The sequence below is a fragment of the Setaria italica genome, chromosome VIII (assembly GCF_000263155.2).
Source record: "Setaria italica strain Yugu1 chromosome VIII, Setaria_italica_v2.0, whole genome shotgun sequence".
In the NCBI taxonomy this organism is placed as follows: domain Eukaryota; kingdom Viridiplantae; phylum Streptophyta; class Magnoliopsida; order Poales; family Poaceae; genus Setaria; species Setaria italica.
The window spans coordinates 2291623-2313442 of NC_028457.1; the positions used below are offsets into that span (position 1 = coordinate 2291623).

General features: G+C 51.1%; 1 protein-coding gene and 1 non-coding gene across 2 annotated transcripts; one reads left to right on the forward strand and one right to left on the reverse strand.

The window, feature by feature from the left end:
* Positions 1 to 1944: 1944 nt before the first annotated feature.
* On the reverse strand, positions 1945 to 21345 carry LOC101759962 (RING-H2 finger protein ATL2). The gene is made up of 2 exons (XM_004978653.3): positions 20943 to 21345; positions 1945 to 3034 (listed from the first exon to the last, which is right to left on the reverse strand). The coding sequence occupies exons 1-2, from the start codon at positions 20983 to 20985 to the stop codon at positions 2193 to 2195; spliced, it is 885 nt and encodes a 294-aa protein (XP_004978710.1). The 5' UTR covers positions 20986 to 21345; the 3' UTR covers positions 1945 to 2192.
* Positions 9198 to 9271, forward strand: TRNAE-UUC. The gene has a single exon. It is a non-coding gene; the product is annotated as a tRNA-Glu (tRNA).
* Positions 21346 to 21820: the final 475 nt, after the last annotated feature.

A 21820-nucleotide genomic window follows, 5' to 3' on the forward strand; every position in this document is an offset into this window, starting at 1 on the left:
TTCAGGCGTCAATCACTGTGCAATTGGGGGATGGTAACTTGGCGCTGTTCTGGAAAGATAGATGGAATGGAGATGCATCCCCATCTGACATTGCACCGGATCTATGCAGACTGGTAAGGCCAAAGATTGCAAAAACAAGAACGGTTGCTGAAGCTCTGTTGGGAAGACGCTGGATAGCCGATATTGTCGGACGGCCAACAGTCAACGCCTTGCTGCAGTACATCCATTTGTGGCACATAGCTGATAACGTCCTTCTTCAGCCGGGAACCGAAGACATTGTTTCATGGAAATGGGATCCGTCAGGCACATACACGACAAAATCGGCTTACAAATTCTTATTCCAAGGAGCTACAACTTTCCCTGCAGCCAATGCAATCTGGAGGACTTGGGCACCATTGAAAGTCAAGTTCTTCATATGGTTAGCAATTAGAGACAGGTTGTGGACTGCTGAAAGGAGACACTGACAGGGCCTGCAAGATAATACCGATTGTGCTCTATGTGATCAGGGAATTGAGACTGCTGACCACCTCTTCGCGACATGTTGCTATACCCAGGAGATCTGGTATGCAGTCAGCAGGAAACTGAACATCCAAGTTCCAAGTCCTGGCCTGACAGTAATTGACTGGTGGCTGCAAATGAGATTGGGGATGACCAAGCACAAGAAGAAAGTTCTTGACTCCTCATTCATGTTGACCTCCTGGACTATTTGGAAAGAAAGGAACGACAGAGTCTTTAGCAGGTCGCCAGCCCAATCTGCTGCTCATCGGACCACGGTGATCCTTCATCAGGCTCAGCTATGGATGGAAGCCGGCGGTAAACACATGACAGTTTTGGGATGGCCGGCTGCAACTGTAGGGGTTAGAGCCCAGTAGTCCATCAGCCTAGTCAGTTTGTACCTTGAGTTGTTGTCATTCCTTTTGTAATACGGCTCCTCACTCTCAACCGTATGTGTGTGCCCGGATGACCCGTGTTGTAAGAACTTTGTTCTAATTCTTAAAGATATGCAGCTCTTCTGCGTATTCTCGAAAAACAAAGATGCTGTTGCATACATCAGCAAATAATTAGTTGTTGGAACTATCTCAAGTTTGTGTAGTAAGCTTGACTGCGCACAGATTTGTTTGAATACTTGTTGATCATTGCCCCAAAAGAGGAGGGAAAAATAGATAATTGCTGCTATCTGCAGCCTGAAAATGCTTGCTAATGGATCAGTCACAACTCACATCACCACATGTTTTCCCTGCGAGAAGAACAAAAATGTGCAACATATCATGCAGGAGAGGAGGAATACAAAGTAGGTGCAGCGAGGATAGTTTCTGAAAAGAGTTCTTCACAGCATTTGGTGCTTTAAGATGATGTCTTTGCGTGTTTAGACGACTGCCCACTTGCTGTTTCTGTTTTTTTTTCTTGGGAGGTTTACGGCAGGCAGATCGCAATTTTTTTTAGAGATGATGTTCCTAGTAAGTAGTAATTCCTTTTTCTTAAAGCCAAATAGTACCTGAGAATTATATGAATCTCAGAAGTTGAATAAGAATACTACTCCAGCTGAGAATGACTGGCATCTATACATATGTATCTTTACATTGCATTAAAGATCAGAAAATGGAGAAGATAGGCAAGCGGATTGACCGAAATAAAACAAAATGCTGCCTACAAACTGCAACTCCTGGTGCTTGTACCAACGCAAATATCACACTACACATTTCTGCCAAAAAAAGAAAAAACTGCAGATGATACAAGTAGGCATGGTGGTTTCTCAGTGCCACAAAGAGCTGCTTGGAAATTGCTCCCCCAATTGTTACGAGATTATTTTACCCTCTCTATTTGCATGCATGGTTCATCTCTTTTTAATTCTTCAGCTCATAGCCCTGTTTTGAAATTTGAACCTCCAGGATTACTCACAATGCAGGAGACCATTGACATTGACCAGCACAGTGATATGCTGCAACACCTGGAGGCAGTTGTAAATTCTAGAGACTGAATTTGGAAACATGCATGATGAGTCTGAGAATGAGATATATGAATCTCATAGGATGAATTCAAATAAAACACAAGATCCAGTTGATCTGGCATCTCTTAAGTAAGATTACATAGAAACTCAACAGCAAGCTCCAGCTGAAGTTGAAGGCAGTGGATTGAGATGGAGGAGGAGGCTCTGGCATGCCGAATCGATCATCTTCCAGTCCCAGTGCAAGCTAGCTTTGTGGTCTGATCGTCTGATCCAGTCCAGCGTAAAATTCTCTCAAGGCCACCTCGAACTGCTCCGGGTCCACCTCCTCCTCCTCCTCCTCCTCGTCGTCGCTGGAGCCATAGCGCGGCCTGCCGTCCTCATCGATGTAGAGGAACGGGATCCTGAAATTCCTGATCCTCCTCCTCCTCCTCCTCCCCTGTTCCTGCTCCTGCTCGTGGTCGTCCTCCGTAGACAGCTGGTGGCGGCAGAGAGGGCAGACGGCGTTCCGGCGGAGCCACTCGAAGATGCAGTGCTCGTGAAAGGTGTGCGAGCAAGGCATGGCCCTCACCGGAACTGGATGGGCCTTGTCGGAGTAATCGAGATCCTGAAGGCAGATGGCGCAGCAGTCGTCGTCGGACCCGTCCGTCGGCGGCGCCGTCACCTCCCGCAGGCCTTGGATGGCCTTGCTGGAGGCGGCGACGCGGCCGCGCTTGTTGCTGATGGAAGCGGCGGCGGCATCGCCTCGGGTGAGTGACGAGACCGACGCCGGCGGGTAAAGCGGCGGCGGCGTGGCTTGGTCAAACAACGGCGGCGACTCTCCTCCTCCTTGGGCTTCGATCTCCCCAATCTCCCACACTATATCTTCTTCCATGGCAGGGATCGGAAGGGAGACGGCACCCAAGAGGAACAATGGCCAAGACAGAGACGACGAGTTGATTGATGGATGGATCGATTGGTTATGTAGGCGGTGGTGGCGGCAAATCACCGGGAGTCGGACTCCGATCTGCTGCTGCTGCTTGGATCGCACGCGCGCGGTGTCCGATTCCGATCCGGCCTCCTCGATTCCGATCCGCATCCAGAACCTACCTTCTCGTCGGGCAATTGCAGGTTCAGACTTCAGAGGTGTCATCAGCCACTGAACAGGTAGGTCTTGTTTTTGATCTGCAAGCTGCAGCTTCCTGAAACAACTGTAATTGTAGCTTCCCTTGTTGGCGCAATGGATCTCATCTACTGCAAATTTGCAATTTTATTTGGCCAGTTTCTTTTAACTTTCTAATTAGCATGGCTATGTATGCCAGTAGTGCCTTTTTCCCTTTTTACGTTTTAACTCCTCCGGGCAGATGGCATTCACCTCCCCATCCGTAGAGCTACAGATTCTGAAAACTAACACTGAATGCTTCAAATTTTGCCAAAGTTCAGAGATATTTATCTGTCAAACTAATTATCCTTTGAGCGTACAACTGTTATAGAACTTGTAGCACTATGTACCAGCTCCATCCAATTTCTAGTAAAGGTTCATGGTCGGCTATAGTTTGAAATTTTATGAAATTTAGCAAGTTTGGTGATCTGAGCAGCTGACTGCGCTGTTGATCGTCCAAAGACTCTGTCATTCCGTTCTCGCCAAATGGTCCAAGAGATCAACATGAAAGAGGAGTCGAGGCCCTTTCTTTGTGCCTGTTAAAACCCAGACGCATCTGCATCCACCAGTCGACCAGCGACCCTGTTGGAATAGGAGTTTGGACGTTGAGTAGTCTGCTGACTGCATACCAAACCTCCTTGGTGTAGCAGCAATCCATGAAGAGGTGATCGGTGGTCTCCACTCCTTGGTCACAAAGTGCACAATTTGAATTATCTTGGAGGCCTCGTTTGTGCCTCCTTGCTACAGTCCACAACCTGTTTTTGATTGCTAGCCACATGAAGAACTTGATTTTCAATGGTGCCCAAGTCTTCCAGATCGCATTGGCTGCAGGAAAAGTCGTGGCTCCGAGGAATAGGAATCTATAAGCTGATTTGGCCGAGTAAGTGCCTGTTGCTTCCCATTTCCAGGACACAATGTCCTCAACCCCCGGCTGAAGGGAGACTGAATTGACCGAGTGTCATAACTGAATATACTGAAACAAAGCTTCTACTGTTGGATGTCCGACAACATCAGACACCCAACATCTGTCCATCAGAGCTTCAGCAACCGTTCGCGATTTGACGATCCTCGGCCTTACCAATCTACAGAGATCAGGTGCGATGTCGCATGGGGAAGCATCTCCATTCCATCTATCTTTCCAGAACAACGCTAGGTTGCCATCTCCCAGTCGCGCAGTGATCGACGCCTGGAACATCTAACGGAGGAGCGGATCGTCTGCAAACTGAACTTGCAGATATTTCCATGGTCAGTTGGCGTCAGTGCGTTGCAGCCAAAGCCATCTCAGGCGCAGTGCATAGGAGGCCAGCTTGAGATCCTGGATCCCCAATCCTCCAAACCTTGTCGGCTGCAAGTCCCTATCCATGCCACCATGCAGTGTCCTCCTTGGCAAGTTCGCTTCCCCGCCCACAAGAAACCCCGGCGGCGTTTGTCTATTTCATGAATAACCTAGTCCGGCAGCTTCAAGGAGATGATGGTGTGAATTGGAATTGAACTCATGACACTTTTAACAGTGGTGAGCCTACCTGCCTTGTTCATAAGAGGAGCTCTCCAGGCCAACATGCTGCGCGAGATTTTATCCACCAGAGGTTGGAAATGCACCTTTCGCAACCGCCCTATTGACAGTGGCAAACTGAGATACTGAAGTGGGAAGTCTGATAGACGAGCCGGCAAGATATTAGTGATTCTGCCAATCTGCACTTTAGAGCATGCAATCGGAGCAATGAAGCTTTTATGCAGATATGTGTGTAGGCCGGAGGCATTGGCAAGGAAAGCAGCAGCTCCCTGATTGCCACCACATCTCTCACTTTCGGTGCAAGGAACAACATGACATCGTCGGCATACACTGAACACTGGTGGTGTATGGCCGGGCTTGCAGGCAGCGACAGAATGCCTTCATGGGCTGCCTTGCTAATAAGAGGGTGCAGCACCTCCATCATCAAGATGAAAAGCATTGGAGACAATGGATCCCCTTGCCTCACCCCTCTTGCATTGTGAATTGTCCTCCCAGGTTCCCCATTCAGAAGGATTCTAGTGGAAGCAGATGAGGTTAGGGAAGCAATCCAATCTCGCCATCGTCTGCCAAACCCCATGGCTTCCAGAACCCGTAGCATAAAGACCCAGTCCACGGTGTCAAAAGCTTTGGAGATGTCAAGCTTCAACAGCAGCGACGGTTTTTTCTTTATGTAGAGCAACTTGGCTGCTCGACGTACTTAAAGTTATCATGGATTGATCGCCTCTTAATGAAAGCGCTCTGGTTAACATCAATCAGCTTATCGAGCTCTGGTGCAAGTCTGTTAGCCAGAAGCTTCGCCACCAGCTTAGCAAAGCTATGAATTAAGCTTATGGGGCGATAGTCACCCGGGCTCTTAGGATCAGGACCTTTTGGGATCAAAGTGATGAGAGACCCATTTAACCGGTACAAATATGCACAAGCATTTCTGTAGAATGCATTGAACCCTGCCATTATGCCGTACTTGATCACCGACCATGCTGATCTGTAGAACTCTGCCGTGAACCCGTCAGGTCCTGGCGACTTGTCATTCGGCAAGGACTTAACTGTGCGCCAGACCTCATCCTCTGAAAAAAGGTGCTTCCAGGTGCGTGAGGTCGGCCTGCTGAATTCCTAGAGCTAGGAAGTTGATAGCCTCAGAACGCTGGTGCGGTGTGCCAAGGATTTTGGTGAAGTGCTGGAACAGCACCTCCTCTTTTTCCTGCTGTGTCACTGCCACACCTTCATCTGTGTGAAATTGAGCTATGAACTTCTTGTTAGTTCTGTTGCTAGATTGCAAGTGAAAGAGTTTCGTGTTGGCATCTCCCTCCTTCAGGAAGATGATACGCGAGCGTAGGCGCGCCATAGTTCTCTCCAAGGAGGAAAGGCCGAGAGCTTTCAGTTTGAGTTCTTTCCGCAGCTGAACCGTGCCTCTTGTGCCTTATCAAGCCACAACACAATTGTTCTTGCAATGAGAAGCTGTGACTTAATTTGGCCGACGGTACGTTGGCTCCAGCTTTGGAGGTGCCTTGCCGTGTTCTTTAGTTTCGCATCAATCCTGTAGAGAGGATCGGTGATAGCGTCATTGCATACCCAGCCTGCCTGCACGGCATCTAGATACCCCGGGATTTTAAGCCACCAATTTTCAAAGTGGAAGCGCCGCTTAGCGTGGAAAGAAGCGTTGGTTGAAATGAGTAGGGGGCAATGGTCCGAAATGTCTGAGGATAGCGCCTGGAGATAGCAGAACGGGTAGTTTAGCTCCCAGTCCACCGCGACAAGGACCCTGTCCAACCTTTCCGTCGTGGGAGTGCTTCGCTCGTTGCTCCAAGTATAGCGGCGTCCGTGGAGGAAAATGTCTTTGAGCTGCAAGTCGACGACGAAGCGCCTGAACCGGCCCAAGTTCCTTTGGTTAATGTTCACGTTGTTTTTATCAGATGCATGGAGAAGGAGGTTGAAGTCGCCAACAATGATCCAGGGGCCGGTTAAGAGAGCATGTATGGAGCGCAATTCAGCGAGGAACTTAATTTTATCGGTGTCAGGCTGCGGTCCGTAAACCGTGGTTAGAACCCACTGCTCGTTGGTTGCTTCGACGGCAATGTTGACAGTCACCGAGAAGCGCCCGGAGTTCATGACAGTGCAACACACCTCAGGGCCTTTACATGCCACAAGGATCCCGCCACTGGCACCCACTGAAGGCAAGTAGGCAAAGCTCGCGAACCGTGTTCCGAGCGTTTCGCTGACAAGAAATGACGAGATCGCAGCCAACTTGGTTTCTTGAATACAAACGATCGAGGCATTGGCATCGGCCACTACCGATCGGAGATGGTCTCTACGACTCCGCATGCCCAAACCACGCACATTCCACACTAGGATATTTAGGTTACACTGATTCATGATGATGGAGTTGCAACTGAGGGCTGGGAGATGGCAGCAGCATCAGGCAGCGATGGTAGAGGCAGCCTGCTGAGCCGCCGTTCTGAGCTCGTCGTCAGAGAGCAACCTCGCCGCCGGGAAGATGTCGCGCAGGGCGGCAAAATGCTGAGGTAACATGGCCGCCGCAATGAACCTGTCAAACTCTTTCGCCGCCTGGTGGTGCAGCTCCTCATCGGGCGCGATGATGCCCAGCTTGCGCATGGCCAACACTTCCCCTTTCTTGGACGGCCGGACGAGCGCGTTCAGCGCCTGGTTCGCGAGGCGGCCGCTGCGGCGCGGGGCGGAGACGGGGTTTGCGGTGTTGGTTGCCGGTGGTCCGATCTGCGACGTTGCTCCGATCAAAGGTGCCTGCAGCGCCAAGCGGATACTGGAAAGAAACTTCGTCGTCTTCGCCCGGGCGGCGGCAGAGCAGGAACCTGGAGAAGGCTGCGGCGGTTGGCACGGTGTCTGAGCGTGTTCATTCGTTGCCGCACGTTCCTGGCGCACCGGTGCCCCAGCGTGGCACCTGGCACCAGTTCCTGCGTCCTTGGGCCTGCGAAGGCTGAGCGTGTCCCGCCGCCGTTTCTTCATCAAAATCCAGCCGGACGGGGGAGACCACTTGGTCCTGCTGAAGCTCGCCATCGGAACAAGTTTGCCCCCTCTTGGAACGGCGCACGTACGTGCGGAGCACGGGCGCGCACGAAGCCAGGGTCGTCCGCGCCGGGGTTGTGGCGCGCGAAGTTGAATCCCGCGCTTGCGTCAGTCGGGATTCCAGGAGCATTGGGTCGTGCATGTGACTCACAGGAGCCATTGGACTCGTGACGCAGGAACAGTGCGGCGTCGTCCTCGAACGCGCTGCGAGCGGCGCCGGGCCCACGGCGTTCGGCGGAGCAGACGCCTTCCCATTGGGGAAAGTTGACCCGCTGAGCAGCAGGCGACGTGCGCTGCAGCGCGTTCACGGGCGACATGGCGCTGCGGCCTTTTGCCTCGGTCTTCGTGCGTGAAGAAGACAGCTCCTGCCCCGCTGAGCTGGGCGCCGGTTGCTCCCTCAGCTGCTCCGCCGGTTGAGGCACGGACCGGTCGCCGACCGGCGAACATGGCCCCGGCTCGCCGGCAGCAACCACCTGCTCCGGCGTCGTCGTTGCGGCGGGCGAGGAGGCGAGCACAGCGGGCTGTGGCCTGGGCGAACGCGCAGTGGGTGAACGCGAACGCGCACAGCACGCGCCGCCGGCACACCGCGTCCGCGCACTGGAGCTTGGTCCCTGAGTAGAAGCGCCGTCGCAACCATCCTCGACGCCAGGCTGTATGAAGAAGCCATGCAACCTCGGACCCACTCCGCGCGATTCTCCATAACCGCGATCGGGGTTTCCATCATGACCCGAGTCTCCATCGTCGGAGGGAGGCGACGGCTCCGGGGAAGGCGACCTCGAACGGAAGTCAGCAACGTTCCTGAGATGAATGAGCACGTTATAGGCTAGTACCTTCTTCAGCCTGAGATATGGCGGCAAGTTCCCAAAGATGCGTTGCATGTCGGGGTCATCGTATGTGACGCGATGCCCGTGGCCCGTGCTCGGCGATGAAGATCGTCTTGCGCCGCGGAATTCTTGCCGGATCATCTGTCCATGCCGTCAGCTTCATTCTGGACATGTCAGAACATGAACAAGCTTGATACTTTTGTGAATTTCCCAATCCATGAGACCATGACCTCAGTATGAGCAAGTATGTGAAGCAGATGTCGAGAGGTGATAAGCAGCCCATGTATGAACTCTATGCGCTGATCAATCATAATGATGATCTGGGTGGTGGACACTACTCAGCATACGCAAAGGTACTTATATTTTCGTGTCGCTGTTATATTAACATATTATATTTACATATGTTTACATTATTGTAAGTGTTCTTAATTGTATAGCTTCCTGGAACCGCTTATGGTGTCACTTGCAGGAATTATTATTTCTTTTTTATTTCCAAAGGATGAAGAGGACTACGAGGAGGCCAAGTTCGATGCTCCAATGCTCTTCTAGGCAGATGGCATTCACCTCCCATCCAATGCTCCAACAGAGTTACTGGACCTGAGACATTTAAATAACTCCTTCCTAACGTACAACGGTGTAACCATGTCCTGAATATATCATATACAAACTACTAGTATTTGCAAGCAATATGGTAACTGCATACTTGACTCTTGATCACATCAACAGGACATCACCTCCATTGTCGTCTAGTCCGGTTAGGATACCTGGCTTTCACCCAGGCGACCCGGGTTCAAATCCCGGCAATGGAGTTAAGCTCATCATGACATCAACTGTTGCATTGGGCATTTAACCTAGCTTGACTTTTTGATGGATCAATCTGCAAACAGCTTCTTCCTTATAGGTATTTCTCCATTAGTCCTAAAAATTTAGTTTTCGTTTGTGTTTAACCTCCTACCCCTATGGCATTTACATGATCACTACATATAGCGTATAATATTATTATATGATAATAATATATACATATGACCCTCACCCATAGCAACGCACGGACAAATTTGCTAGTTATATAAAAAATACAAGAACCAAGAGCAATCTGAAAAAAACACACATATCCTTAGAGTAGACTATGGAATTAAGTAGAGTTAACTTGAAATCACAAATATTTTTTAGGCTAGTACTAATTCAGAACTTTTTACAGAGGACATCAGGGTTCATTAAATTTGGATTTGCTATTAGGAATGATGAAGTAATTGACACTAAACTGTTAGATCGATCAATGGATGAGCAGAATATTAACCTTGATCTTTCTATCACCCCATTGGTGATTGGTCCAAGACAACAGCAATTGCTGCATTGAAACACCACCAAGCTGGTGGCAGTCAGTTTTTGTAGTCAATCCACATGTTGAGTTCAATGTGAACTTCATACCTGTTGGTGAATAGAGAAATCAGAGTCAATTGTTACATGCAAAATAATGTAAAGGAATTAAATATTAGACCAAAAAAAACTATGCCTGTGCTTTCATATTAATGCTCTATTTTCCATGCAAACTAAGACATAAACAAAATACCCCAAAAACTGAGAATAAACAACCATCTTGAAGCCTTGCCTCTATTTTTGAATCTAATTTGTTGTGCGGCAGATTCTTATTCTCCCTCACAGCTACCAGGACGCCAGACTGCAGCATCGGAGAGGTTCTAGTTAATACGATACAGTTTGGTACACATGGCATGCAAGATGTAAGCAAAGGGGTTGCGAGGTAAGGGCCAGAGCAAGCACATTGGCAATTAGGATTAGATGAAGCATTTCTTGAAATATTAGTTAATGCACATGAACCTGAATCTTTCATTAATATTTAAAAGCCACGTATTGTTGTGTAGTTTTCTTTTGTTCTTCTACTAACCAGAAATTTGAGACATGTTCATTCGAGATGAAATGTCTTTTTTGTGAGTGTCCATACATATCTTGACATACCACTTTCATATAGGAGTGATGACTCACAATTCAAGTCCACTAAAATCACCTGACGATGAACATAAAACAGAGGAAAGATGGTAACTAACCTCAATCAGCAATATGATTCACAGTGTATGTCACATTCTAAGGGACTTGAATCTGCACGTATGAAAGTATCAGCTTTTAACGAGAGAAGGAGGGCCTCTCAGCCTAGATGAAGAGCTAAACATGAAGTTAGTACCGAAGTAAGCATGTAAATTTCCTGAGCAGATGAACAACATCCACACAGATGTATGAACATTACATATACTAATTAGTAGCACTATCAAATTGGACGGACCACTTCATACCTCGAACCCAGGACAGTAATCTGTATCATGCAGCTGTAAGTAGGCACCATTTCATAGTTAATCATGCATTCTTGATGAGGGCTCCAGGTCAGTTGAGCATATATTGCAATGTAATCTGCATAACTGCATGAAAGAATAATACAATCGAATGAAGATTATATAGAATTAGGCAGCATTCTCTATGATTTTAAAAATGCAGAGAACTGAAAAGAAGATCATTTTAAGTAAACAAGAAGGCACGGCGGGAGTAGCCCTGCAAATAAATGTTGAAGCTACAGGAGTCAACTAAAGCAAAACTAAACAATCCATTGAGATCATGTAATCGACATTTGGAGCAACAGGCTTACCTGTACTTGGGCATACCGACATAGGCTGGCTACACTTGTCATGGCAAGCTAGCGAGCATTAGGCGATGCTGTCACAGGAAGCATAGGCAAGGCAGGTATGATCTATTTTGTGCAAAGCCACAGTTAAAGCTAGAAGAGCAAGGATACCAGTGGCGAGTAAAATGCCATGTAAGTAGTACCAAGACCTAGGACTCCGCTTTGCTATAAAGCAGCAAACTGCCAGTTCGACATTTATCGTAACAAGCATCCATATCCATCTAGTATATGTTTTTAAGGAAGTCTGATGGAGCGCACGCGGCAGGGCCGACGGCCACGATCAACCGGGGCGCGGCCAACAGTAGAACAGTGGTAGAAACAGGTATTTTCAGTATTTGTTGCAAAGTTCACATGTTTTCAGTATTGGTATGTCAACAAATCTGTGATAACTAATGCCAATTGTATTGTACTTTACAAAGCAACTGACAGGTACTCGGTAAATTCCATGCCTGCATTTTTTCCGTCATTCATACCAATAACTCAAGTCTTGTGTAAAACTGAAAAGCTAAATTTCCTAGGTGAAGGTGTTCCTGAATGGTTCTCAGATTAAGATATGACTGGAGTTTATATGCTTACAATTATATCCAGAGTTTTGTCCCTTTTGTGCATGCCTAAAATTATCTGAATGTGATAGCAGAAGTCATGTTGAGAATCGCAGCAATAGTAAAGGCATTGCAACCATTACACTTTGCAAGTACAATGTCGCATTGCTGCATTACATATGAGTTTCAGAGTTTGGCTTCCAAATATACTATCTTAAGGATTTTTCAAACAAGGGCAGATCAAAATTTATCTCTGATAGGTACCAACAAAAGCAGTATAGTAATATGCACTGCTTTATTTTATTTTTTTTTTGAACGAATTGGCACGGGATAGTGCCTATTGCATTGATAAAGAAGATAGTTACAGATTTTACATTGGGGTTACCGGGTGTTGTTTTTCATACGCGATTACTCTCTGGATAAGAATTTCGCTAGTGGACTCGCCCCCGCTAAAATCCATGTGTCTGCTTCCGCCTTGATGTGCGCCTGCAGGGAGGGTGCTGCCATTCCTTGATGGTCGAAAATTCGTCGGTTTCGTTCCTTCCAAATTTCCCAGATTACCAATAGGCTCATCGAGCAGGTTCCTTTCCGAGGAGCTTCTGTCCGTGTAGTCATATTGATCCACCACTCAAGCGCGGTGTTACATGGTGGCCATTCCGAAGGATGCAGGCCGGGTTGCGATGCCCAACTGGTTACGAGACCCCATATCCGTTTGGTGTACCTGCATTGTGTCAGGAGATGATGAGCAGTCTCTTGGTGTGCATGGCATAAGGGGCAACATGGCGAGTGCGGCCATCCCCTTCGCGCGAGCCGATCCGCTGTCCACACCCTATCCTGTAGTATCAGCCACGCGAAAAATTTGCATTTCGGTGGGGCCCAAGCTTTCCATATTGTGCTGCTGTGCGGCGCGTAAGTTGATCCAAGAAACTGTGCGTTGTATGCTGATGCCGTTGAGTATTGCCCGTTTGGCGTGAATTTCCAGCGGATCGTGTCTTCATTTTGTGCTTGTAGGCTCGCTGTCTGTACGAGTCTCCATAGGGTGGTGAATTCGCGTAAGTGCTGCACTGCTAGGCCGGCGTGTATGTTTATATCCGTCACCCACCTATTGTTGTGTAAGGCTGCTGCAAGAGTTTTTTTCTTCCCCTTAGTTATTTTGTATATGTTGGGCGCAATGTCCTTTGGCCGTTCTCCGTTTCCCCACGCATCGTGCCAGAATTTTATTTTGCTTCCATTTCCCACTGTGATGTCTGTGCATGCAGCGAATAATCGTCGGTCAGAGCCGTCGCATGGGATCTCCGTTCCTATCCATGTTTTTTCCGGGGACTCCCACTCATGCCAAAGCCAGCGGAGTCGCAGAGCTCTCGCGAAGTTTTGGAGGTTTAGGACTCCCAAACCGCCATTATCCTTTGGTAAGCAGGTTTTGGTCCAGTTGACCTTGCATTTGCCTCCTGTTAGCTGAGTGTCTCCAGCCCAGATGAATCTCTTCCTTATTTTATCTAGTTCTTCCAGGACTTCGCGTGGTGGTTTTAAAATAGTAAGCAGATATAGAGGTTGCGCAGAGAGTACAGCTTTGGTGAGGCAGATTCGGCCTGCTTGTGAGATATTGCGGTTCTGCCATCCCGATAGCTTCTTAGATGCTTTATCTATAAGGGGTTGGAAGTCTACCCTCCTGAGGCGCCTTATTGCCAGTGGTAGCCCGAGGTATTTTAGCGGGAAGCCAGTGCGAGTGATTGGCCATTCGGATAGTATTTCATCGAGGTCTACGTTAGTGCAGCTAATGGGAGTCACTGTCGTTTTTTGTAGATTTGTTTGTAGCCCTGTTGTCTCGCCGAAGAAATGTAGGAGTTTTGTCACATTGGTTACATCGTCCTTTGTTGGTTTGACAAAGATAGCCGCGTCATCAGCATACATGGAAATGCTAGTGCGCAGCATGCGTCCGTCCAGTTTTTGAAGTAGCTTCATTTCTGTCGCCGTGCGCATGAGTTGGTACAGTGGGTCTATTGCCAGGATGAAGAGAAAGGGGGAGAGGGGGTCTCCTTGCCTTAGTCCCCGTCCATGTACTATTGCGTCGGACGGGGATCCGTTGATTAGGATTTTGGAGGTTGATGTGATTAGTAGTGCCGTGATCCAGCTACGCCATCTTGCAGAGAATCCTCTATGTTGTAGTAACTCGAGCAGGTAGTCCCACCGTACGGAATCGAAGGCCTTTGAGATATCCAGTTTCATTAGCAGTGTCGGCTTGCCTCGTCTGTGGAACCTTCTCGCCATGTTGCGGACATATAAGAAATTGTCATGGATACTTCGTCCTTTAATGAAGGCACTCTGGCTTGGCGAGATCAATTTGTCCATGTAGGGCTGAAGCCTAGTGGCTAGGGCTTTGGTAATGATCTTGGCTATTGCATGTATGAGACTGATCGGCCGGAAATCGTTGATACTTTCTGCTCCGTCTTTTTTGGGTATCAGCACGATAGCTGCGGTGTTAATTAAATTGAAGTCGTTGCATCGCCCAGCGTGGAAGGCGTTTACCGCTGCTGTGATGTCTCCCTTGACGATGTCCCAGCAAGACTTGAAGAACAATCCTGTGAAACCATCCGGGCCTGGCGCTTTATCTTTGGGCAGGGCGGTTATCGCATTTTGTATTTCTTCCTCTGAGAAAGGATCGTCAAGTCCGGATAGGTCCACCGATGGAAAATGCAGGTGTTCCCAGTTGAAAGTTTTGGTGCGGGCTGGGGGCGTGGACATGACCGTGCTGAAGTGACTTTGGATGATTTGCTGTTTTTGTAGGTGCGTCACAGCCCATTCGTTTCCTCTCCTCAATCGCTGAATGAAGTTTTTTCGTCGTCTCCCATTTGCCTTAAGATGAAAAAATTTTGTATTCGCGTCTCCTTCGCGTAGGTAGGTTATCCTAGAGCACTGTTTTTTCCTTGCTTTCTCTATGGCCGCCCATCCCAACAGTCGTTGTTTTAGTTTGGCCCGTATAGTGTGCTCAGATGCCGTGAGCGTTCTTGACTCTTCAGCTATATCAAGGCGTAGGATCACTTCTTGTGCCATATGTAGTTTTAGACGAGCATCTGAGACATGCGTTCGGCTCCATGTCCGAAGTGCGCGGGCCGTATTGTGTAGTTTGCAACCCAGCCTGTGGAACGGCTCAGTATGGGCTGTCGGCTTTGACCATTCGTTGTTTACCGTTTCGCGGAATCCAGGCAGTCTTGCCCAAAAGTTTTCGAAACGGAAGGGAGTCGGTTTGCGAGGTCCTGATTGTTGCGCTAGTATCAACGGGCAGTGGTCTGAGTGCGAGGAGGATATGGCGTGGAGAACGTGATTGTCAAATTTTATATCCCAAGGTGCATTGCAGAAAACTCTGTCAATTCGCGTTAGCGTCGGCTGGCGTCGTGCATTGCTCCAGGTGAAACGCCTATTTTGTAGGTGTATTTCTTTAAGACCGCAGAAGTTCAGGGTTGCCCTGAAGGCTCTCATGAGGCTCCGGTTTAGGTTGGAATTGTTCTTGTCTGCCGCACTATATATTAGGTTGAAGTCACCTAGTATTAGCCATTGGGTGTCGTCGTCAGGCGCTATGGCTCGTAGTTGACGTAGGAATGCAGGCTTTGCCGAGTGTCTTGCCGGACCGTACACTGTCGTAAGTTGGAAGCGGTCGTTGCTGTGTTTGACTATTGCTGTCGCTGAAATGCAAGAGCGACTGGTTTGGATATCCTGCAGATCAAAAACTCCCCCGTCCCAGAGTACTAGTATGCCGCCTTTTGTGCCTGCGGCCGCTTGATATGTGAAATTTGATAAGCGAGGCCCTCCTAGTAGATGTACTAGTGCCGCGTCGATGTTTTGCAATTTGGTTTCCTGTAGACAGACAATGTGGCATGGTGTAGCCGCTATGGTTTCGCGTACTGTAAGACATCTTGCAGGGGAGTTCAACCCTCGCACATTCCAACTCATTATTTGAAAATTGTTACTCATTAGGGGCATGTCTGTAGCGCACGGAGGTGGACGGATCGGTGGGCTGATCGGATTTCAGTTGATGCGGCCATTGCGTTTTAACTTGTCGAGTGGTAGTCCCCTGGGCGCATCGCGTTGTGGTCGAGGTTGCCGTTATTGTGGATTTGCGAGCGTCTGCGCATTTTGCAATAGCTAGAAAAGGCGTCCCTGTTTTAGGTGAGTCGTAGTCGGGGCGTAGTGCGTAGTTCATGGTTTCTGCCCGAAGGTCGCAGCCAGCAGGGCTAGAGTGGAGTCCTCCCCGAAGGTCGCAGCCAGCAGGGTGAGGAGCATCCATATAAGGTACATATAGGTAGCAATGCATAAACTGATAGAGGGACGCTGGACGTAAGTGCCACAGTAGAGGTTTATGGAGCCGCATGGTGCATCTGTTGGAGCTCATCGATATCAACGCCGGCCATCTGTAGAAGGGCTTCATTAGCTTGATCCGCCGCTGCGTCGTCAAGGTCGAAGAGAGTAGTCATGGCGGCGATAATGTAGTCCGGCAGTGGTCCCTGAAACATGTTAAGAAAATCCTGCAAAATCTGCTCAATTGGCGTTATGTCTTCATTTCCGATGCCTAGTTTTTTGCAAAGATTGCGCTGCGCTCGTTCTACCGCTGGCATAGCCGGTTTTTTAGCTAAACGTGCGCTGCGCCGAACTTTGGTCATGTCAAAGGTGCGGCTTTTGCGTGTGCGCTGCGGTGGGGTGTGTAGCAGAACTGGTGGTGGTGGGTTTACGAACAGGTTCTCCACTTGGGGCTGTTGCATGACTTGTGTCTCGGCGGATTGTATCTGGGAGAGCGTGGGCCGGTTTGGAGTTGTGTTGTTGGCCGTTCTGGTGCGGCGGTGGTATAGTATGGGCGCTGGTTTTGTTTTGCGGGCCGCAGTGTTGTGCTCAGTGTTGTGCTGTTGGGCCATAGTGGCTATGTCCCCTCGGCATGCTTCCTGTCGCAGCGATGATGGGCTCCCGAAGTGGGCTTCCGGCCTCCCCCTTGCCGTGGCAAGTTGGTTTCCCTGGCGGGCCGCCCCACCAGGAGGGCAACCTTGCTGGGCCGCCCTGCCGGGCGAGCCATTCTTCTTCCGCTGGGCCGTGTTGCCAGACAATGCTGCTAGCTGGGCCTCATCGCTAGGAGAGTCCTCTCGCTGGGCCAGGTCGCGCGGGCTCCGCCGGTCGTCCTCAGTCACCATGCACAGTGCATCGAGGGCGCTGCTGACCTCGTCGACCGTCGGAGAGGCCGCCGTCGCCTCCGCCGCCGGCCCCAGCATCAGCGCCGAGCGGAGCGTGGTGAAGACCCGCGGCAGCGGCACAGGAGCGGACCAGGCCTCATCCCCCGTCACCTCGTCGTCGATGCCGATCCGATCCGCCAGCCAGCTGGCCTTGCGGAGGTACTCGTCGGCGCCGTCTTTCCAGAAACGCTTCCTGGCATCTAATGTGGAGGGGTCAGCAGAAGGAGGTGCTTCGATTACCTGTTGGTGGATGTAGTCCTTCAGAGTTGCCGCCTGCGCCGCGAAGAGGGCTTGGAGCTGGGATGGAGGTAAGGCTGCAAGTCTCTGATTGTCGTCGTCGTGGCGCCGTCCGCTCGGGGGGCCGTAGTTGCGCCGTGGTGGAGAGCGGGTGCGGTCACGGCGTGTTGTTTCCGCGCACCCCCAGTAATCGGACTTGAAGTGGCACCCCTGTCCTGGGTGGGTGTAGTCGTCGTCTTGGTCGTCGTCATCGCCGCGACGGGACGGCCAGTTGAATGGCCGGTCGTCGCAGCGTTGTCGTGCCGCCTGGCGCTTGGCGCCGTCATCTTTGTTGCGGTGGGCTTGATGAGTGGAGATGTCGCGTCGCCGTCCACCGTCTTCTGGTTCCCCCACGGCTCTGCGTCTTGGCTCTGTTCTGTGGCCGCCCGCCGGGGCGCGCCGCCCTTCGTTGTGGTCGCCTGCTGAGCTCTCCCGCGGTGGTCGAGGTAGTCGCGCCGGATAGCGCGAGCGGGCGTCGGAGGGCGCCCCGTCAATCAGGCCGTAGCGCCATTCGTAGCGCCGCCTGATGGGGACGATGCTCTGTGGGTTGTCGATGGCTTGCTGGAGGTCCCGCGCCGCCGCCGAGTAGTCCTCCAGAAGAGGCAGGTGTATGAAGACTTCATACCGAGTCCCTTGCTGCCATGGCAGCTGCAAGGGCTCGGCCGAGACAGCGAAGGAAGAAGAGCTTGCTGCTGGGCTATTGGTGAAAGCGAGCCATACCTTCTTCGGGATTTCACTTGGGTCGACGGTCCAAGCCCAGAGTTCTATGTGTCTGGAGTCCGCCGGTTGAAGAAGATCGGTGACGATGTGTTGTAGAGCGCACTTGTGGCCGATGACTCGCTCCACGATCTCCGGTGTCCACGCGTGCGCCGGAATCCCGTCGAGGCAGAGGCGGACTCTGTAGAAGATGCGGAATCCCAGTGCGTGGGTGAGGCTTCGCCAGGGGCGGAGGCAGATGTCGATGCCGGCGCCTGTGAACCTGCGTCGCCGTCGTGCCGCCGCCGCATGCTCCGCCTGCTCGAACTTGATGAGGTAAGGTTCGGGCTGGTGGAGAGTGACTGTGACGTCTCCTGGCCTCAGGTGGAGCTCTCTGGTGAGGAGTGCGGCGATATCCCTGGCGCCGGCAGCAGGGGGCAGGTGTATTGCCCACGGAACGAGTGCGCAAGCTTCCCAGTCGCAGGCATCATGCTGAAGGTGGAAGGTGGGGGAAACGAAGACGGTCTCAACCTCCGGCCTGGTGTTCGGGTCGCCAATAGCCATTTTGGGTGCGGCGGCGCTTGGTTTTGCTGGGTGGCGGTTGTGGCTTTCAGGGGCGCTGCGGTGTGTATGAGGGCTTGTGCTTTGGTTCAGCGGGCGGCGGTGGTGGGTGGGGGGTCTGGCGGTGGGTGGCGGATGATGGCGAGCAGGCTCCGGCGGTGTGGAGGTGCAGGGCTCAAATCGGCGAGGCGGCGGTCCCTCTGCTCTGCACTCGCGCTCTCTGTGCCCGGAGCGCCGGCACCGGAAGCAGCGCACCGGGTCGCGGCACTCGGAGGCGAAGTGGTTGGGGGCAAGGCAGCGGAAGCAGAGTCCCTGAGTCGCCCGCTTAAAGGCCAGCAGAGCTCGGCTTGATGGCCGTCTTGAAGTGTCGCTGCGGCTCCGGTCATGTCCGCCGTCGCGTCTTGGCTCCTCGGGCCGCGCTTGCCGCCGCGTTCTTCGGCTTGTCACAGTGTGCCAATCCTGGAGATCCGAATTGTGCCGCTGAGCCCCCTTTACTCCCCCATACGGAGGTCCAGGAGGCGGAGGCGCTGGTGCGGGGTCTTGAATGCGCCGCGTTGCTGTCGTGTCGCCGGATGTACGCCGTCGTCCTTGGGTCGGTGGGCTGCCGTCACCAGGGTGGCGTAGATGTACTCGAGCAGGTGAGGTATTGAAGGCTCTGCCGCTGACGACTTCTGCGTAGGATCGCATCCTACACCGCGCGTCGGGTCTGTGGGCAGCAGGCAGGAGATCTTGAAGGGGAGGTCGCGGATCCGGCGAGGTGACCGCCGGATCCGGCGATTCCGGCACCCAATCGACCTCGGTCGTCGGCCGCCGGTGAATCCGCGGTGGTGGCGGCGGGGAGGCATGGGTAAACTGCGCCCAGGCTCTCGCTGAGGTGGGGGATAGGGGTCCGGGCAGGTGGATCTGGGCGCGGTGGATCTGAGGTTGGGTGGGCGCCGGCAATGGTGGGCGGCGCGGCGGTGGTGGAGCGGCGGGGGCTTGGGGGGAAGGGGGAGCGGGGGGGGCTCGGTGGGGAAGCATTTTCCATGCACTGCTTTAGGATGCACCAATAACTGTAACAAATGGAATTACCCAAAAACAAAATCAGAAGTTGATGAGCCTTTGTGCATGCTCACCAATTCAGGAAATTGGCGCCAACACAAACTGCAACTCCTGGTGCTTGTACCAACGCAAATATCACACTACACATTTCTGCCAAAAAAAGAAAAAACTGCAGATGATACAAGTAGGCATGGTGGTTTCTCAGTGCCACAAAGAGCTGCTTGGAAATTGCTCCCCCAATTGTTATGAGATTATTTTACCCTCTCTATTTGCATGCATGGTTCATGTCTTTTAATTCTTCAGCTCATAGCCCTGTTTTGAAATTTGAACCTCCAGGATTACTCACAATGCAGGAGACCATTGACATTGACAAGCACAGTGATATGCTGCAACACCTGGAGGCAGTTGTAAATTCTAGAGACTGAATTTGGAAACATGCATGATGAGTCTGAGAATGAGATATATGAATCTCATAGGATGAATTCAAATAAAAACACAAGATCTAGTTGATCTGGCATCTCTTAAGTAAGATTACATAGAAACTCAACAGCAAGCTCAAGCTGAAGTTGAAGGCAGTGGATTGAGATGGAGGAGGAGGCTCTGGCATGCCGAATCGATCATCTTCCAGTCCCAGTGCAAGCTAGCTTTGTGGTCTGATCGTCTGATCCAGTCCAGCGTAAAATTCTCTCAAGGCCGCCTCGAACTGCTCCGGGTCCACCTCCTCCTCCTCCTCCTCCTCGTCGTCGCTGGAGCCATAGTGCGGCTGGCCGTCCTCATCGATGTAGAGGTACGGGATCCTGAAATTCATGATCCTCCTCCTCCTCCTCCTCCCCTGTTCCTGCTCCTGCTCGTGGTCGTCCTCCGTAGACAGCTGGTGGCGGCAGAGAGGGCAGACGGCGTTCCGGCGGAGCCACTCGAAGATGCAGTGCTCGTGAAAGGTGTGCGAGCAAGGCATGGCCCTCACCGGAACTGGATGGGCCTTGTCGGAGTAATCGAGATCCTGAAGGCAGATGGCGCAGCAGTCGTCGTCGGACCCGTCCGTCGGCGGCGCCGTCACCTCCCGCAGGCCTTGGATGGCCTTGCTGGAGGCGGCGACGCGGCCGCGCTTGTTGCTGATGGAAGCGGCGGCGGCATCGCCTCGGGTGAGTGACGAGACCGACGCCGGCGGGTAAAGCGGCGGCGGCGTGGCTTGGTCAAACAACGGCGGCGACTCTCCTCCTCCTTGGGCTTCGATCTCCCCAATCTCCCACACTATATCTTCTTCCATGGCAGGGATCGGAAGGGAGACGGCACCCAAGAGGAACAATGGCCAAGACAGAGACGACGAGTTGATTGATGGATGGATCCATTGGTTATGTAGGCGGTGGTGGCGGCAAATCACCGGGAGTCGGACTCCGATCTGCTGCTGCTGCTTGGATCGCACGCGCGCGGTGTCCGATTCCGATCCGCATCCAGAATCTACCTTCTCGTCGGGCAATTGCAGGTTCAGACTTCAGAGGTGTCATCAGCCACTGAACAGGTAGGTCTTGTTTTTGATCTGCAAGCTGCAGCTTCCTGAAACAACTGTAATTGCAGCTTCCCTTGTTGGCGCAATGGATCTCATCTACTGCAAATTTGCAATTTTATTTGGCCAGTTTCTTTTGACTTTGTAATTAGCATGGCTATGTATGCCAGTAGTGCCTTTTTCTCTTTTGACGTTTTAACTCCTCCGGGCAGATGGCATTCACCTCCCCATCCGTAGAGCTACAGATTCTGAAAACTAACACTGAATGCTTCAAATTTTGCCAAAGTTCAGAGATATTTATCTGTCAAACTAATTATCCTTTGAGCGTACAACTGTTATACAACTTGTAGCACTATGTACCAGCTCCATCCAATTTCTAGTAAAGGTTCATGGTCGGCTACAGTTTGAAATTTGATGAAATTTAGCAAGTTTGGTGATCTGAGCAGCTGACTGCGCTGTTGATCGTCCAAAGACTCTGTCATTCCGTTCTCGCCAAATGGTCCAAGAGATCAACATGAAAGAGGAGTCGAGGCCCTTTCGACGTAACAAGCATCCATATCCATCTAGTATATGTTTTTAAGGAAAAATCATTTTTTTCTGCAGACGGCCAATGTAGTATTTCCCCACAGACCTAGCTGGAGTACTGAAATACTAATTGGCAAGCACAGGGGTAGCATAATAGGAGAGAACACACACGTTGAGTTAATTTCAGGTTGTAAAGGATTTATAAATTCGACTGTGAGCTCAGCTGGAGCGGGAATGATGCATCTGGCACAAAATAGATCAGAAGGACCAGCTTCCCGGTGACCATCACCGTGGCCTGAGGGGGCATGGCA

Coding starts and splice junctions, on each gene's coding strand:
- LOC101759962 (XM_004978653.3), bottom strand. CDS start 20,985: ATGACACCTCTGAAGTCTGAACCTGCAATTGCCCGACGAGAAG. Junction 3,035..20,942: donor TGCAATTGCCCGACGAGAAG/GTAGATTCTGGA, acceptor CCCGACGAGAAG/GTAGGTTCTGGATGCGGATC.